Raw genomic sequence first — 17,466 nt, forward strand, 5'->3', positions numbered from 1 at the left:
ATATTCCTTTCTACTACTACTAATTTTGTAGTGTTTTTAACAAAGCATTAGTAAGAAAAAGATAGAAAACGTGTAGTTGCTTATTACAAATTCTGACCACAAATATACAGGTACAAAAGACCCGTAGACAAATAACCCGTTCTTATTGCTCAGTTTTATAAATACACTCACCGAATAATCATTAACATTGCGACCATATCCATACGCCGGTGGCGGACGCGAACTCCCATCAGCCAAAGCAGCCCAGAGACGTTCGTGCCTGTTGCTCTTCTTGGCCATGTACACGGTTCTAGTGTATGAGTCTGCCGAGTAACCCAGGTTGCAGAGGCCTTGAAGCCATACCATGCGGTCGATGTATTGTGGACAGTCTGTGGATAAATAAGCTGTGTAAGATATTTGGTATTTCAGTCGGACCATTAGTGACCGGAGTGGACGCTCGAAGCGGAGCGTTCAGTGGGGCGTGCAGCATGGCCTCCTGTTCCAATGCTCTTCTAGTTTTATGTGCAAGGGTCGCGAAGCTCAAGATAGCGGCGTCTCTCTTGAGAGAGCAAGATAGCCAACAGTTACAGAGGTAGAATGAGACAAACAACTAGTGCTGTAGACTCGGACAGATAACCAGAAATACGGCATGTTCGATTTCTTGATAAAAGTCAAATTCACCAACCTACCAGTGGGACATAGCTGGTAGAGAGAGACAAACAAAGATATGTATACAACGCTTTACGCGTAACGGTGCAGCGCACCGCGGTGCATATTAAGACAGAAGAGACAAAGAGAAAGAGAATCAAAGAAAGAGAGAGAAGTAGATTTTATATTTGGAACCTTCTGTTATTCCATAATTGTTATAGAAACGGTTTGATGATTTCCTTTTAAAAGGACATCGGGACTTAGGAGGATAGACACGAATAGAGACAGAGGGAGAGGGAATATATATCTATACTACTACTAATGACACTGCAACTATCCATGCTCTTGAATAAAAGCGTAGTGCATTAGATTAAAGCTGGGGTTACATTAGAGCCACGCCGCGTATCGCAACGCGTGGAATTGCAAGCGGTTACATACATTTTGTATGAACGTGGTTACATTAGCTCAGTCCCGCGTGTCGCCGAGCGAGCTGACGCCACGCAGACCGCTCGATCTCGATCGGCGTGGGCGCGGTGGTGGGGGAAGTGACGCGTTGGCTCTTGGCTCGCTCCGCGCTAGTATAATCACCACGTAGCTACGCGCATTCACAGATTGCCACGTAGCTAATAGCTACGCGCATTCACGCATTGGAGCCATAGCCGACGAGTCCCGTCAAGTTTCAGGTGCGGACGTTCACGCGGTCACCACTGAACTGACGATACTATGGTTACGACTTCCTAGTTCCATTGAGTACTTCTACTTTTTTAATTTCCTTTACTTTTCTGGTTCGAATTCATATTTATTTATATTATATATTGAATATTTATTTATTTTTATTTATATATATATGTATGCATTATTTTATGGTTATTTTTCTATCTATGTATATTTGTATCAATGTGTATTCAAAACGTGCATTTCATTAATTTCAGTGATTGTACACTTTTGTTTGTGTTTGTCATTCATTCACCGTTACTTCTGTTTTACTCATTTCCTCAAAGGTTAACTGGAAGAGATCCCATACAGGGATAAGTTCGCCTTTGTTGTATTTAATTTACTCTGTAACTGTGTTTTTCGTGTTTTTATTTCTATGTACAATAAAGTATATACATACATACATACTGACACAAAAAATAATCTGCACGCGCGGCGACACGACACTGTAGTATAATCACCAGCCGTTGAGTCAGGCAGCGTTGCGACACGCGGCGTGGCTCTAATGTAACCCCGGCTAAAGACAGACAGACAGAAAGAGACGAAACCAACTCACCGCTATACATCCTGAAGTACTTCACAACAATATTGTCAAACAAATCTTGCTTCTCCTGTTCCAATGCTCTTCTAGTTTTATGTGCAAGGATCGCGAAGCTCAATATGGCGGCGTGACGGATCTCCCTGGAGAAGTCCAGGCCAAGTTTGGTAAACACTTCCAAGTCTTCGAGGAGGCTGGTGGAGTAGTTAGCCACGTTGAAGGGTAGTTTTCGGATCAGGGAGAGGATAGTGGCGTCTTCGATTTTCTCCTGAAAATAAAACAAAATAGATATTATCAAAATCGCTGCGGACTTCTCTTGGTCCGAGGGGCTACAGTATGGCGTTCTTTAAAAAAGGAGTGTACACCTCTGGAGTTACAGGCGTCCATAGGCTGCGGTGACTGCTTACCATCAGGCGGGTATGCTTGTTTGCCACCGTCGTGGTATTAAAAAAAAGTAGTTCCTGTGGCTACCTCCTGTCTCCATCATCAGATCAGCTCGATAGTACTATAATATTGCATTGTCACCCGACTTACATATGTATGCAAATTTTCAGCTTCTTTGGAAACCGGGAAGTGGGTCAAATTTAACTTGCAAGATTTGATTACAAACAGACAGACAACGGGACAGGTGAAACTAAATAAAAGCTTGTAATGTAAAAATATAATTACAGTACATATGGGGCTACTTTATAGCACTAGTGCGAGAAGTAGCATATTACGTTACTGTGTCGAACATTTAAAGGGCCATATGTACTGTAAAACGTTGTACGATACATGTGCGAATAGGTAATTCGCAACTCGTGTCGATTTAAAACACTCCCTTCGGTCGTGTTTTAATTTATCGCCACTCGTTTCGAATTTCCTATTTTTCGCACTTGTATCGTAATGTACTATTTTAAAATTAAAAATTAATTTGATTACTGCTAAGTATTATTTAGTATTAATTATCGTAAAATACAGTCGCGGCCAATAATATATCACCTTTGCGTGTTTTTGTATGAACGTGTATAGAGTAAACAATATACAATACAATACAATACAATACAAATCCTCTTTATTGCACAACCTCTGAAAATAATGTACATGGAAACACATAAAACACATAACACATATAAGTAGGTTAATAGTTTGTAGATTGCATATTTTACTAGTCATTTTATACAAATAAGTTAGTTTATAGTTATTTACGATACAACGTGCGAAAAATAGAAATACGTAACGAGTGGCGATAAATTAAAACACGACCGAAGGGAGTGTCTTAAATCGACACGAGTTGCGAATTACCTATTCGCACAAGTATACAACGTTTTACAGTACATATGACCCTTTGAATTTTCGACATAGTTACATAATGTGCTAATTTATGCACTAGTGCGGAAAAGTAGCACCATATGTACTGTACAATATCTTACTTTAGTATAAGAGTTGACAATGGAAAAGCCATTACTATTTTCAATGTGTCGATTTTCATTTGAATGATTTTTACCAGGCGTCCATAGGCTACGGCAACTGCTGAGCATCAGGCGGGCCGTATGCTTGTTTGCCATCGACGTTGTATAAAAAAAATTGGTAAAAGTATCATTATTTATGGAATGCAGTGCTCTAGTGCAGAAATGTGTCACTTTCTGCACACTTTTATGAACAATAATGATCCTCTTTCAGAGCATGAGAAATTAAAAATATTATTCTATCCTATTCTAATTGATTGTAATAAATTTACCCGGTAATTTCATGGCTGCTTGTCACAGAAATTAAATAATATTTTGTATTTACTTGTATTATTTTAACCTGTATTGAAAGAGCCTAACAAAAACTGGAAAAGTAAAGAAAAACTACAAAAAATAAAGAACCCTACAACACACAGTTAAGTACTAACATTATATTAATCATTATTTATGAAAGCACATTAATTAAAAACAACTACCCCACCGACCTTGCTGTAAATGGAGGTGACAGTTACATTAAATTCTCAGACGGCATTTTAATTTAGTTTAATGTAACTTGTTGAAATAGACGCATTCAAAAGTCCAAAATCCTTCAGTTTATGAAAATAATTCGCACTTTTGTCATTTTAATAGCTATACCAATTATTTTAAATTAATTTAAACCATTAATAGATTATTCTACATGGTGACTTAATTAAAATCGGCCTCTTAAAGAAGTAATGTAACCATAAAGTTATCTGGATACCGCAAGGTTCGTCATGCCGTTATAGTGCCCACATTGTTTAAACTGAAAGCTAAGATGTGGAAGACGATACGTCAGTTCGGATTGGGGCACCATGATTTGTCAACCATGATTTGGAACGTGGCTGTGATGTTAGTGTTGAGTTGCTCACTCGTGAGGCACCTCATTTGTACCACTCATTTAGTTAAATTGTCGCAGAACTTCACACCGCATAAATGTCATACATCACTCCTCAATTAATTTTACTCATTTACTCGCGCGCATCACACACAGCTCTTACCACTCAAACCATTCAAACACTTCAAATTTGAAAAAAAACTCTCAGCCTTTCAAACTCACTGGCGTTCCTCACAACTCGCAAGAGAGTCGCGAGGCGCTCGGTGCTCGCCGACATTCAAATGAAGAAATGAGTCATTGACGTCATCGCATTCATCGCTCACACTATCAACTGCCCAACTACAAACCTTATTGCAAGGACAAAAGGTCCACCGAGAAATGCGTTGTGTTTATTCACTCGCCTCACTGTGACATCCCTCAAAAATCCTTTCAAAATGAAACAATGAATTAGATTTACCGAAAGAGGGAGTGAGACAGACACGCGCCGTGCTTCAATAACACCTCATCGAAAATACGTTAAAAATGAAACACGAAAGAAAACAAGCGTAAGCGTCCGCAAGCTTACATACATATTACGTCATTTTGATCCTAGCATTGCTAAGTTACTTGTCAAAAGCGAAAAATCTAAGTCATCAAAGAACCTACCGAAGAAAGTTTTTTCTCTCTGTCGCACTTGTAATTTCATACGTAAGTGCGACAGCAAAGCAAAACTTCGTGGTTCGCGGTAGGCCTCCATATTTGTTAGCTATTATTGTACTAACGCGCATACCAGTATAACCTGACCTCAAGACTCATATTGCTGGTGTCATGTATAATCTGAATCAATTAGACTGGACAGTGAAATGGTTACTTGATAAGCGATTGAAATGCCAACCAAGTCTCACTGGGCATTTACGAAGCTAGCTTAGTTAGAAACAGTTATCGTTTAAGAGACCAAAATATTATTTAAATTATTGAAATATAATATAGTGGCGTACACAAAATATGATATTTTACATTAGTTTATTAATAAAAAAGTAAATATAATTTGTATAGGTGAAATAAACATGTACATTTTAACGATTTGAATTTGTAATACTTTTTGTTAACGTGCTTCGTATAGTATTTCGATCATTTATGATTTTGACATATTTATAGTACGAGAAACTCGAAAAAGTTGTTCGTAATCTTTAGTTGTGTTTTATAAATAGTGATCAGTGACCATTCTTATAATTATACCAAAATAACAATATATTAACATTGTTTTCGCGATAAAATATACCTGTGGGTCTTTCTTTGTGTCTTTTGCATACAAAAATCAAGTGTATATTACACGCCGGTGGCATTACCGCGCGAACGTTATTGAGGCTTTCGTTTGTTATCATATTACAATGCTATTATTACTGATAAATTATGAGGTGGTAAGTTAGTAATTTCTATATAATAATGGTACAAAAAATATTGGATTTGTTCTCCTTAGTTTGTTAATTGTTTGTCTGGCAGTTTATGGTTAGTATTTATTTCAATATATGAATGTTAAACTTAAAATGATATCAAGTAGCAAGGATTGATACTGAACAATCTAACAATAAAAATAATAAACTGCTAAATTAGAACAAGTTTCATAAAAGCATCATATTAAGTTGCAATAGGATGTATGTACTTTAACTCCTTAGTTTGATTCTTAAATGTATGTCTTCTGTTGTTAAAAGTTCTGTTTTAAACCTCCAGAATTGCACTCCAAGTAAATATTTAAAAGGAAGTTTAGCAATGCCTAAATATGTATTTACATTAAATATGGTTTGCTGCCGTTGGAGTTGATGGAATAGTCGATGCTGCAAAAGTGCTAGTACCTCTCCTCATTTGAAGTAAGACATTGTAACACCTCATTTTAGAGAATGAGGTACTCATACAAACTCATTTTAAATTGATGTCCTACCCATCACTATGTGATGTTGCGATTGGTGGCTGTCAAAATGGAAAAAAAAGCACAATGTAAGTTTGCAGAATGGTTAGTTGAAAAGTATAGCAATAAGTACTATGCGTATTTTTTATAGTAACTCCTATGTATTTTCTTCTGAACGCAGTATTAGGTGAAGTAAAACTACTGATGCAGGCCGTGAAAATAAATTCATGTCATACTTTTATGTGACTCTGTTCTTTTGTAATAAAATATATTCCATAATGTTGTTTGTTACAGCGTTCTCACCCATCGTCTACATCTTTAATATCGCCTGCTTTATATGTTACATTTACGTCTATCACGTCTCTATGGTGTGGTTCATATCAGAGCACACTTCGGGCGATCCGATCACCGCTGTCAAAGTAGCGTCACTTAGCACTACAAGTCTGATCGGGATCACTAAGATGATTTACATGTATTTGTATCGGTTAGTATTCGATTTTATATTAAAGCTGTTTCGCAGACAATTTCCTAAACTCGCGTTTAGCAAGTAATAATTGAACATAGATTATCTTTTGCGTTAATAATCTCACAAACAATGCGATGTGGGTTTTTCCACAAAAGTGAGCTTTTTCTGATATGTTGTTTAACTCGTTTAAACATCTTTTCAGAATCAAAGTCCAAAAAATGGTAGCTTGTTACAAACAATACGACACGATTCCACCCGCACCAGATACAGTCGAGCTGTTGCAGCATACATTGAAGACAGTGAAGACCAGAGCGTTCGTCTTCTGGTGGGTCATCAACGGAAACGGTTTCGTTTACCACCTGAAGCCACTGTTCATGAATGGGAGACATTTTTCTTTCGACGAACAAATTTTGTTTGGTAAGAATCGAAATATTAACAAAGATATCAAGAAAAATATTAGGGTTATTAGTACCCATCAGGTATTTTACGAAATCCCTTAGTTAACTCATCAAAGAATATTAGATATCGAATCAAAGATGTTGACTGAAGTGCACAATATTAGATATCGAATCAAAAAAGTTGACTGAAGTGCAGAACTTGTTCTTAATAATAGAGTAAATAATGTAGGACTCGGGCTGATATTTGAACCCAGAACCACAAGAAAGCAGGGTCCCACCAAATAGACTAAAGTTGGCAAAAAGGAAACTTACTAAAGACAACCTTTACCAAATCTCTCACACGTGCGATATTCACGAGGCATTCTGCTACATGTTCCGTCTAGTTAAATTATTAATTGCTTCAAGTGTAGTAGTAGAAAAAGTTTCAAAAGCTGGTTTAGTGTAGGTATTTTTTGCACGTAATAGCTAGATCGCAGCTGGAACACTTTTAACTCGTAACGGATCTTCTTGCGAACATATTCCACCACATCGTCAGCCGTGGCGGAAACATGCAGTACGTATTTGGCGTGGCAATGGCAACTCTCAGGCCAGAAGCAACATCTACCTCCACTGTACCACACTGGCTCTTAATTTACTATTACCTTTTGCAGGCTTAGAGCCCAAGACAGAAACTCCAAACTACGAGATAGCACTCCTCTGCATCGTCACCGCCGGCACTTACATCACCTACATCGTCTCTAACATCACCAGCCTGCTCATCATCACAGCTGGCTACAGCGAAGCCAGAGCACTGACCCTTGGAGGAGAACTCAGGCATCTTTGGGACGACGCCGAACAATATTACAAAGAAAACTTTGATGACCAATACAAAGAAGGAACTGATCCAAAAGCAGATAAAGAAATCAATAAGTATATTAGAAAACGCTTACGACGTATAGCTCAAAGTCACTCTATAAATATAAATCTAGTTATCAATCTAGACGATATATTCAGAGAAGCAATAGCTGTAGAATTTCTGCTACTTTCTCTATCTTTAATAGCTGATCTACTCGCAGATCTACGTCATACTTATATAATTATGCCTTTCCCTTTAATGCAGGTTGGTATGGACTGTTTTACAGGACAAAGACTAATGAATGCAGGTATTGAATTTGAAAACGCCATCTATGATTCAAAGTGGGAGAATTTTGATAGTAATAATAGAATGATGGTGTTACTGATACTTCAGATGGCTCAGAAGAATCTTACTTTGTCGGCTGGAGGTGTGGTAGTGCTTGGTTTTGCGTCTCTCATGTCGTTATTCAAAAAGATATATTCTGCTTACACTACCTTGCAATCTACTATGAAATAAATGTATCAAGAGTTACAATAAATTATATTTCATTTCTTATGCTCTGAAAGATGGTCATTCTAATGTCATTCTAAAAATTGTGAAGAAAGTGATACGTTTCTGCGCCAGCAGCATTTTACTTTTCAAGTACGATTTTTTTCGGATAAGCAATTGGAGTTTAAATGGATTTGTTTTTCTTAATAATTTCCATTCTAATATTTAACTCCGCATTCCATAAATAACGATATTTTGACCTGAATGGTTAATTGAAAGTACCCTCAAGAAATACTATACAAAAATTTACTTAATCACGCTTAAAATAAAAAAAAATTTTTTTTCGGAACTAAGAAAAAGTGACCAAGGCCTCCAGTGCCCCAGGCTGGAATCGAACCAGCTTCCTCGCAGCGTGTCGTGTCAGCGTTTTTAGTATATGACATTTATTTCAGTTTATAATTTATATACTGGTGTTTCTTATATTTTTATAAAAACAAATTAAAATATTTTCTGAAAATAATTTAACAAGATGAGGATTGCGTGCTCAGAACCCCTAGTGTAAATTTATTCGATAGCGTGACGTGACGTATACGTTTGCGTTAAGTCTTATTTTGTATGGGATTTAGAAACAGCGCGCCAAGCGGGACGTTTTGGAAACTCAAAATCCCATACAAAATGAGACCTAACGCAAACGCGTACGTCACATCTCGCTATCGAATAAATTTACACTAGGTGTACTGGTTACTGCCAATAAATTCACAAGAGAGGTATGGGCATTGTGAATGTCATCTCGCTCTGTGTGGTAGGGCACAGCACAGCGGATGTCATTCCAGATCTAGAGCAGAGCCCAACTGGGGAAGTACCTCCACCTTACAGAAAATCGCAGCCAAATAACACTAGACCCTACTCATAGTGTAGTGTTCCTGCCGGTGAGTAAGGTTGCCAGAGCTCAACGAGGGGTGGGAGGGGGTTAGGGTCGGCAACGCGCATGTAACTCCTCTGGAGTTGCAGGCGTACATAGGCTACGGATACTGCTTACCATCAGGCGGGCCGTATGCTTGTTTGCCACCGACGTAGTATAAAAAAATTCTAGAAACTTTCATGAGAAAGAAGTTTAAAAATTTGAAAGTTCTTGTTCAGATTATTACTGCGTGTACAGTACAATGACGCGTTCAGGGTACTGTTGCGGCTGCCGCGATACTGCAGTGCGTCGGGCAAGTTCGCCGACGCGCATGTGGACGGTTTCCACGCGACGATGCGCAAGCGCTGCGCCGCGACGCTCCGAAGGGTGCGCGACAGCCGCCACAGTCTCCTGGCCGTCGTGGCAGGGAGATGGGACAGTGCATTAATTAGGCACTGGACCTCCCAACATCTTAGTTTAGGTACTAACATAGTAATTTAAGTATATTTAAACTAACAAAATATGGATTGTGTCGTCCGAAATAAATGATTTTTATTTATTTTATTTATTATTACTCAATGTTCTTCCTGTTGACCTCTGTAGCCTTACCATGACTGCCTTAGGAGTGTCAAACTGACACATCGGCTAACGTCTTACTTTCTATACATCTCGCTCACACTATTTAGCAAGTACGAGCGAGATGCATAGAAAGAAAGCTAACCCATACCCATGCAGCATACCTTCTGCTCCGTGACGAGATATTTGACTAGCAGCGCACACGCATGCGTCCGCACTTGCGGCAGCACCTCCAGGAAGATGTTCCTCGACGTTTCGACGTCGTAGCTGGTGCCTAGCACCATGTCGTCGAAGAGCTTGCTGAGCGATGCGTATTCCAGTTGAGTCATGGTACTGGAAATAAGTTTTTTAGTCAAAAATGACATGTTTGATACATGCTTTTATCGCTGACTGTACTTTTCTTTCAACAGGCAATCTAACAAACAAAAACACATTGTTTTATCACATAATGGCTCCTCTGCACGACAGGCCAGCGCTGGATCAGCGAGATGACCATGCGATGGTGGTGGCTCCTCTACACAAATGGCCCAGCGACATAGCCATGCAATGGTGATGATGGCTCCTCTACACGATGACCCAGTGCTGGACCAGCGAGATGGCCATGCGATGGTGATGGCTCGTCTACACGATGGCCCAGCGCTGGACCAGCGAGTTGGCCATGCGATGGTTGAGAGCACACATTATGGAATGGGTCACGTGTAGATGTGTACGCACCATTGCTGGCCCACTACCTTTGATGTGCAGACGAAAAACTCTGTGGCCATCCCATCGCCATCCCGACGCGCCATCTGACACCACTACCCTCTCTACACGTGGGCCCATCTTAGTGGGCCAGTATGATGGCCATCGTGTAGATGAGCCATAAAAGGTCACCTGTGTCCATCATCAGGTCAGCTCGGTGGTACCATAATATTGCATTGTCACCCAACTTACGTATGTCAAAATTCAGCTCAATCGAATGATTGGGAGGGGGTCTTCTTCAGCTTGCAAGATTTGACCCAACCATACATATAAATATTGCAAATTAAATAAAAGCTTGTAATTTATATACATTTATTACTGTGATTCCCACGCAAAATACTCAAAACTCGAGGTTTCGCTCTCGACTGTATCCTCCTCCAAAACGCAAGAGGAAGAAATAGTCTATGCCGCTATGTTTAGATTTTTTGTTCTTCAAAATAAAATAATCCAAAAAAGCAAAACATAGCATAGCGATAGAGATATCGATGATAATGATCCTATTTTTAAAAAAAACCATTGCTCTAGGTTAAAAATCCAGAGAGGAAACACTCGAGAGCGATTGTATGGAAAAATCGCAAATAGGAATTCCTCTTAATGAGTTGTGTATTTTATTCTATAGTATATTTTTTCAGGAATCTTTTATAATAATTTTAAGCTTTTGAACATTGAAAATCCCCTTTGTGTGTAGTAAGTAGGATCTGAGTACGTTACTTTCGAGGCAGCTCACTTATATATTGAGGATGTCATTATCTGAGTAAAGAACTTTTTTTCATAGTACAATTTCAGGAAAACCGACCAAGAGCATGTCGGGCCATTCTCAGTATATAGTTATACCAAAGAGAATTTGAAATAAAGCTGGATTGTCAAAGAAAATTTTGTAGCTACAGTAAATTTACAGCCATCTTTAGACACATGATTAAAACTTTTAGAACGCCAAAATTTAAATTTGTTTAAAAATATGAACAATTAAAATAAATTAGCCTGTCCTGCCTTTACCCTGACGCGTAAAAAGATGTAAGTACCGTAAAATGGGGTGAGTAGGGATTACGAGGGCAGTTGGGTTATGAATGGGGTGAGGAGGGATGACAGAGGGGTGAGTTGGTGAGGCTACTGCTACGTAATTATATATTCTAATAACAAATCAAGCTATCATAATGTTAATAATCCCAAAGTTTCGATTCAACAATTTTCAAAACTAACCTTAGTAGGATATCCCAGCTCACCCCTACTACGGGGTGAGCTGGGATTTCCTTCTATTTCGTATTTATCTTTAAAGTTATGAAATAGAACTACACAAAATCATAAAAAAAAAATTCAAACGACTGGAACATTTATTACGAAAAAAAAAAACAGTTTGCCACATTGTATATGTAAATTAATTAATCGAGGTTTGTATGTCAGTTTTGTTCCTACTCACCCCATTTTACGGTACTCTATTTTAATACAACGAAGAATTTATAAAAAACGTAACTAATTTTTTTGGGTCAACTTCCGCACGTGTTACAGAAGCTATAAAGTTCTATTCCTTTACACGAACCCTATTCTTCGGGGTAATCGATAAACTAAAAGGTATTTCCAATTTAGGTCGAGACGTTCCGAGAATTCTTTCACGAATTTCAGTGTTTTCCTCAAATAACAACTGTAAGTAATCTATTAAATTGAAAATAGTTTTAGTTTAAAAGAAGTCGGTAAGTTAAGGTGACACATCGTTAAACAATAAAATTTAAAAAGCGGCCAAGTGCGAGTCGGACTCGCCCATGAAGGGTTCCGTACCATTTATGACGTATTAAAAAAACTACTTACTAGATCTGGTTCCAACCAATTTTAGGTGGAAGTTTGCATGGTAATGTATATCATATATTTTTTTAGATTTTTCATTCTGTTATTTTAGAAGTTACAGGGGGGGGGGGACACACATTTTACCACTTTGGAAGTGTCTCTCGCGCAAACTATTAAGTTTAGAAAAAAAAGATATTAGAAACCTAAATGTCATTTTTGAAGACCTATCCATAGATATCCCACACGTATGGGTTTGATGAAAAAAGATTTTTTGAGTTTCAGTTCTAAGTATGGGGAACCCCCAAAATTTATTGTTTTTTTTTCTATTTTTGTGTGAAAATCTTAATGCGATTCATAGAATACATCTACTTACCAAGTTTGAACAATATAGGTCTTAAAGTTTCGGAAAAAAGTGGCTGTGACATAATCGGACAGACAGACGGACATAACGAATCTCTAAGGGTTCCGTTTTTTGCCATTTGGCTACGGAACCCTAAAAATGCGACGTTTGCTTGCTTCCCGAAACCCGCGCTCACACCGATACTTATTCTATAAGGTCGTATACGGCAAAACGGAGTATACCGTTTAAAGTAAAAAAACTAGTATTCATCGAAAAATCACAACTACAGTATTGAAGTGTGTGTTTAGACTAATCTATACATCAAACCAAGAATTAATCGCTCTTGCCTAAAAACTTAAAAGTCTCAAAGGAAAATTTTGGTGCTTCTTCTTTGGAATTTGGTAATATTTTTGGTTTGAGGTAGAGTTACTCAAGATAAAACCGTTTTTTAAGAGCGTGCTATATCTCTTTCTAAGACTTTTTTTCTTGCGGCTAATAATTAATATCTTAACTCAAATCACTACCATTCGCTTTAAAAATGTGTAAAGATAAAACTAAAGTTTTTAACTCAAGACTTATTTATTAGACTAAGCAATTTATTATTTTATTTAAGCAACCGTGCCCAAGAGAGTTTTGCGTTTTGAATTAAGATATCTTTTTTATCTGTGGGTGGCCTGTACAATGAAAATATTTCTTTAAAAGTTTCTGCTATAAATATTTACCAATGGTGAATCGGCAATAATAGAAATGAGGTCGATGCCATGTCAGTTCACCAAATAATACTTTCATGAGTTTTGTAATCGCTGACGCAGTGGCTTACGTGAGCGAATAACTCGCTAACTCGCGATGCGACGCGGCGCGGCGGCCCAGCGGCATTCGCGTTCATTCGAGTTATCAAATGATTGAATTGAAATTGAATTCACCCGCGCCGCGCCGTGGCGCTTCGCGTTCGCGAGAAATTCGCTAACGTAAGCCGACACCTGAGATAGCTCAAGATTCTTAAGAAGTTCTTAAAAATAATTTTATAACACAAAAAATATAGTTATTTGTTTTACAAGGGGCAAACTTGTTAGAGTCAGACCAAGATATGTTGGCAGCAATTTTGACAGCCCAGACAGCGCAACTGTTCTTTTAAACATCAAACAGCTGAGCTATCACAATCGCTGCCAACTTATCTTGGTCTGACTCTAACCTCCCGTGCTAATATTGATACCCGAGCGATTAGAAGATTCCAAATCTTCAAAAAAGAATTGAGAAAATGTCGAGATGACTAATAGCTGAAAAAAGAATACAGGATATTTTTTTCAACCGATATACCTATATACTTCAATATTATTACTTTGGTCAAAGTTTAAAGATATCAAAAGTAAAGATAGGTCCATATAATTCGGACCGAATTCTCGTTTGGTGTGCCTCGGTGGAATGCTATTGGTTGATGAGTTCGCATCACGCACGCGATTGGTCGCAACTAGTTGCGTTGGATTGCACGCTTGGCTCGCATTCGTGCACAGCTGACACCGCTGTGCTGGCTCCATTCTTAGGGCCACTCCACACTCACTGAGCATCGGCGTCTAGTCAGCGCTATGGAAAATGGCGTCGCTGGGCTGTTGCGTCAAGCAGCAGCCATAGAGTTGACTAGTCGCCGACGCTGGGGAGACGCTAATGTGGGCTCGCCCTTAGGCCGCAGACTGTGTAGTATTTTGGACGACAGTGGCGGTGTCTCGCCGGGCGGCCCGCCGACACCCGCTCGCCGCGCCGCCCGCCGCCCCGCTCGCCGCTCCGCCCGCCGCCACGTTCGCCACGCCGTGCGCGTGCATTTAGTTCGCGGCATTAGTGCCCGTCTTTACGAAGTAATATATAAGTCAATGACTTTGGTACTTACTTTAGCAAATCAATAAAGTCAAGGCTGTGTATCAGAGTAGCATTCCTCACTATGTTGTTTGCGTCTATGCCTTTCCTCGCTATCTTCAACAGTATCTGCAAATAATAATTAAAAAACATGATTTATATATGTGCTCCATGACATTATGTGTAATTTTGACAGCTTCCTAACCTGGTCGGTAGTTATCTTGTAAGCAGGAGGACCGGGTTCAAATCCTGGTAGGGGCATTTATTGGTGCGTTTATAACAAATATTTGTTGTTCTATGTTCCATGTAAATAAGTACTTATGTTAATATATTAGAAGTAGTATACACGGTGTAACACGAGGAACACGAAAGATTTTAACCACGTAATCCTGAGGCCAAAAGAAGGAAAACATGTTATTAAAAGTTATGAGTTTAAATAATTTCGCGGAAAGATTTTTTTTTTGTTGTTTTTATTTTCAATTTATTGAACGTATTTATTCAAAAAAGTTGATGTTATGGTAAAAATGGCAATGAAAATGAATTTTTACATTTTTTTTTTGTAAAACCTAATTTCTGCAAAGGTTACTTGTCATTTCCTGACATCAATCAATAAGGATATATATATTATTGGCCGGTATTGTAGCCTCGTAAACGTCAGCTGCTGCTCCGTTGGTATATATAAACTTAGTAACAAATGTTTTTTTTTAGTATTTATTCCTAATTAAAATAAACTTATATAATACCTGATAAGCTTTATGCCTTAGGTCATGCTGGGTCAGATTATTAATGCCACCAGAAGGGTCACTGAACCCTTGCGACACGTACTGGACGGACGTTCGCGTTACGTTCAGCTTGTCTATCTGTTGCCTCTTCTGTTTTGACACGAAGTTTAGAGACAACCTGTAAGAAAAATAATCTTATTAATAATAAGTGACACCTTTTGAGTCGCAGGCGTCCATAGGCTACGGTGACTGTTTACCAGCAGGCGGTCCGAATGCTTGTTTGCCACCATCGTGCTATATAAATAAATCAAAGGAGTAGCCAGCCAGTAAACAAGGGGAGGGGGCAAATTAATATCTCCGTAGGCCTAGAGAGGGCCAACATTGTATGTAAAATTTGAGCTCGGGGTGGGGGCAGCAGCTGCCCATGCCTACGGCCATGAAAATAATGTTTTACAAAAAACCGTGCGAAACGTCATAAATTTTTAATATTCGTCTGCAGTTTTAAGTTTTATTTAGAAGAAATAGAAAAACTTGGAGTAAGACTCGAACTTGCGATCTTTTCGAACGCCGATGCATTCGCTCTTAACCAACTGAGATACAAAAGCTTTTTTGTTATGTTATAGTATAGTCAGCAAACGAGCAGACGAGCCTCCTGATGGGAAGCGGTCATCGTCGCCCATGGACAACATCATAGGAGCCCAGCTTACCCAGAAGCGTGCAAATTTTTCTTGCCTTACTTTTGCCATAGAGATTAGAAGTACATAGAGTGCTCACTCCATACATCAGTTTTGGTACCAAAACGCTTATTATTTTCGTAGTCGACATCTAGCATCGAGTAGCGGAATTCTCATACTGCAACTTGACAATAGATATCGCTGAAAATCGTTGAGCATTAGACTTTTTGTTTGCCGCTATATCTATTGTCGAGTAGCAGTACTGAGAGTTCCGCTACTTGACGCTAGATGTCGACTACAAAATGATATTATTTTTGGTAACAAAACCGTTGATGGAGTGAGCACTCTTGGTCTTTTTAATTCTCTTTGCTTTTGCTTACTCCCTAGAGAGGCACATAGCGACATCTACCGTATGAGTATTCTATTTTCACGCTTACCCCTAATACATGGTGAAATTTTAACCATCGGTCAAACTCCACGTAATGATTTTCTAGATCAGTGGTAGGCAAACTACGGCCCGCGGGCCAGTTCCGGCCCGCGGGCCAGTTCCGGCCCGCGCAAGGGTTTCATCTGGCCCGCCGCCGATTCTTCGAAATAATTAGTATAGGGCTCGCGACATAACGGTTTCAAAACAAAATGCATTTATTCTGCAGTTGTGGCCCTCCTCAGATTTATTTTTTATTTTTCTGGCCCCCCATGAAGAAAGTTTGCCCACCACTGTTCTAGGTCATACTGAAGAACTGAAAAAATAATATATTATTAGATAATTTTGTTTCGTAATTTGACATTGACGCAAATTCTCATTTTTTTTTTCATCAATATTTTTCTGTAGGTACTGCATCTTTTATAATTGTAATTTATTTTTGTGATAAATATTTGAATGCTGTAATACCAGCCGGATATGTAAAGAACGGAATTTGTATATTACCTAACAGCTTCTACTCCAGTCGGTCCCTCAATGCTGAGGACCGTGACATCATGACCTTCTGTTGAAGACCAGATTCCTACATAGGCTTCTATTCCTCGCCAAGCGCAAGGCCTCGTGCAGTTTTAATTGCATAGGTGCAGTGATTTGAGCACACCATCTAGTAGGGGGAGGGCCCTGAGGTCTGGTGCCTTCAACTTTGCCCGTCATAATAACTCTCTCTAGGATATCCGGGGAGCGGCGTGAGAGATGTCCGAAGTATATGAGAGTTAGATCCTGGCATCCTATTGTTGACAATCGGCGTGTTATGCGTAGCTCTTTCAATATTGACTTAACAGCTTATCAACTAGTGTTTTATCAAATAAATTATTATATTATCTTATCTTTAAAAAAAACTTTTACTATGAGAACAATGCCAAAAACGTGAAAAAATTAAATTGTCTGTTTTATACATTCCGGCTGATGTGATGCGGGATTCCATCAGCGGGGACACGGCCCGATTTGAAGAATTATTAAGATCTCGGAAAGATCTTTAAAAGATGGATTACTGAAGGACATGTCCAATTAGACCGCGGGCCAGGAGCATATTTCGTCAGTGATCGTATCCCAGCTGATACCTTGTCAGATGATAGTTTAGATGCTGTTTTAAACTTAAAAACCGTCAGCCGGTTGTATCGCGGTGGAATGACCGTCAGCTGTAAAAT

At 38.9% G+C, this 17,466-nt stretch overlaps 2 protein-coding genes across 2 annotated transcripts in view; one reads left to right on the forward strand and one right to left on the reverse strand.

Annotated features, from left to right (window-relative positions):
- LOC133531361 (uncharacterized) overlaps positions 1–17,466 on the reverse strand; it is a 73,669-nt gene that overhangs the window by 35,342 nt on the left and 20,861 nt on the right. The window contains exons 8-12 of the mRNA XM_061869519.1: positions 15,185–15,341; positions 14,476–14,570; positions 9,898–10,066; positions 1,898–2,147; positions 172–368 (exon numbers count right to left, since the gene is read on the reverse strand). Of these exons, the coding sequence (XP_061725503.1) occupies positions 172–368; positions 1,898–2,147; positions 9,898–10,066; positions 14,476–14,570; positions 15,185–15,341 (868 nt within the window). The remainder of the gene's footprint in view (positions 1–171; positions 369–1,897; positions 2,148–9,897; positions 10,067–14,475; positions 14,571–15,184; positions 15,342–17,466) is intronic.
- On the forward strand, positions 6,665–8,565 carry LOC133531619 (uncharacterized). Its single transcript, XM_061869931.1, has 2 exons — positions 6,665–6,951; positions 7,583–8,565. The coding sequence occupies exons 1-2, from the start codon at positions 6,705–6,707 to the stop codon at positions 8,281–8,283; spliced, it is 948 nt and encodes a 315-aa protein (XP_061725915.1). The 5' UTR covers positions 6,665–6,704; the 3' UTR covers positions 8,284–8,565.

Source organism: Cydia pomonella, chromosome 25, assembly GCF_033807575.1.
Source record: "Cydia pomonella isolate Wapato2018A chromosome 25, ilCydPomo1, whole genome shotgun sequence".
NCBI classification, from domain to species: domain Eukaryota; kingdom Metazoa; phylum Arthropoda; class Insecta; order Lepidoptera; family Tortricidae; genus Cydia; species Cydia pomonella.

What these genes read in the sequence shown, in the direction of transcription:
- LOC133531619 (XM_061869931.1), top strand. Translation starts at nt 6,705, where the DNA reads ATGTTGTTTAACTCGTTTAAACATCTTTTCAGAATCAAAGTCCAAAAA. An exon ending in CGACGAACAAATTTTGTTTG is followed by an intron (nt 6,952 to 7,582) that starts GTAAGAATCGAA and finishes TACCTTTTGCAG; the next exon opens with GCTTAGAGCCCAAGACAGAA.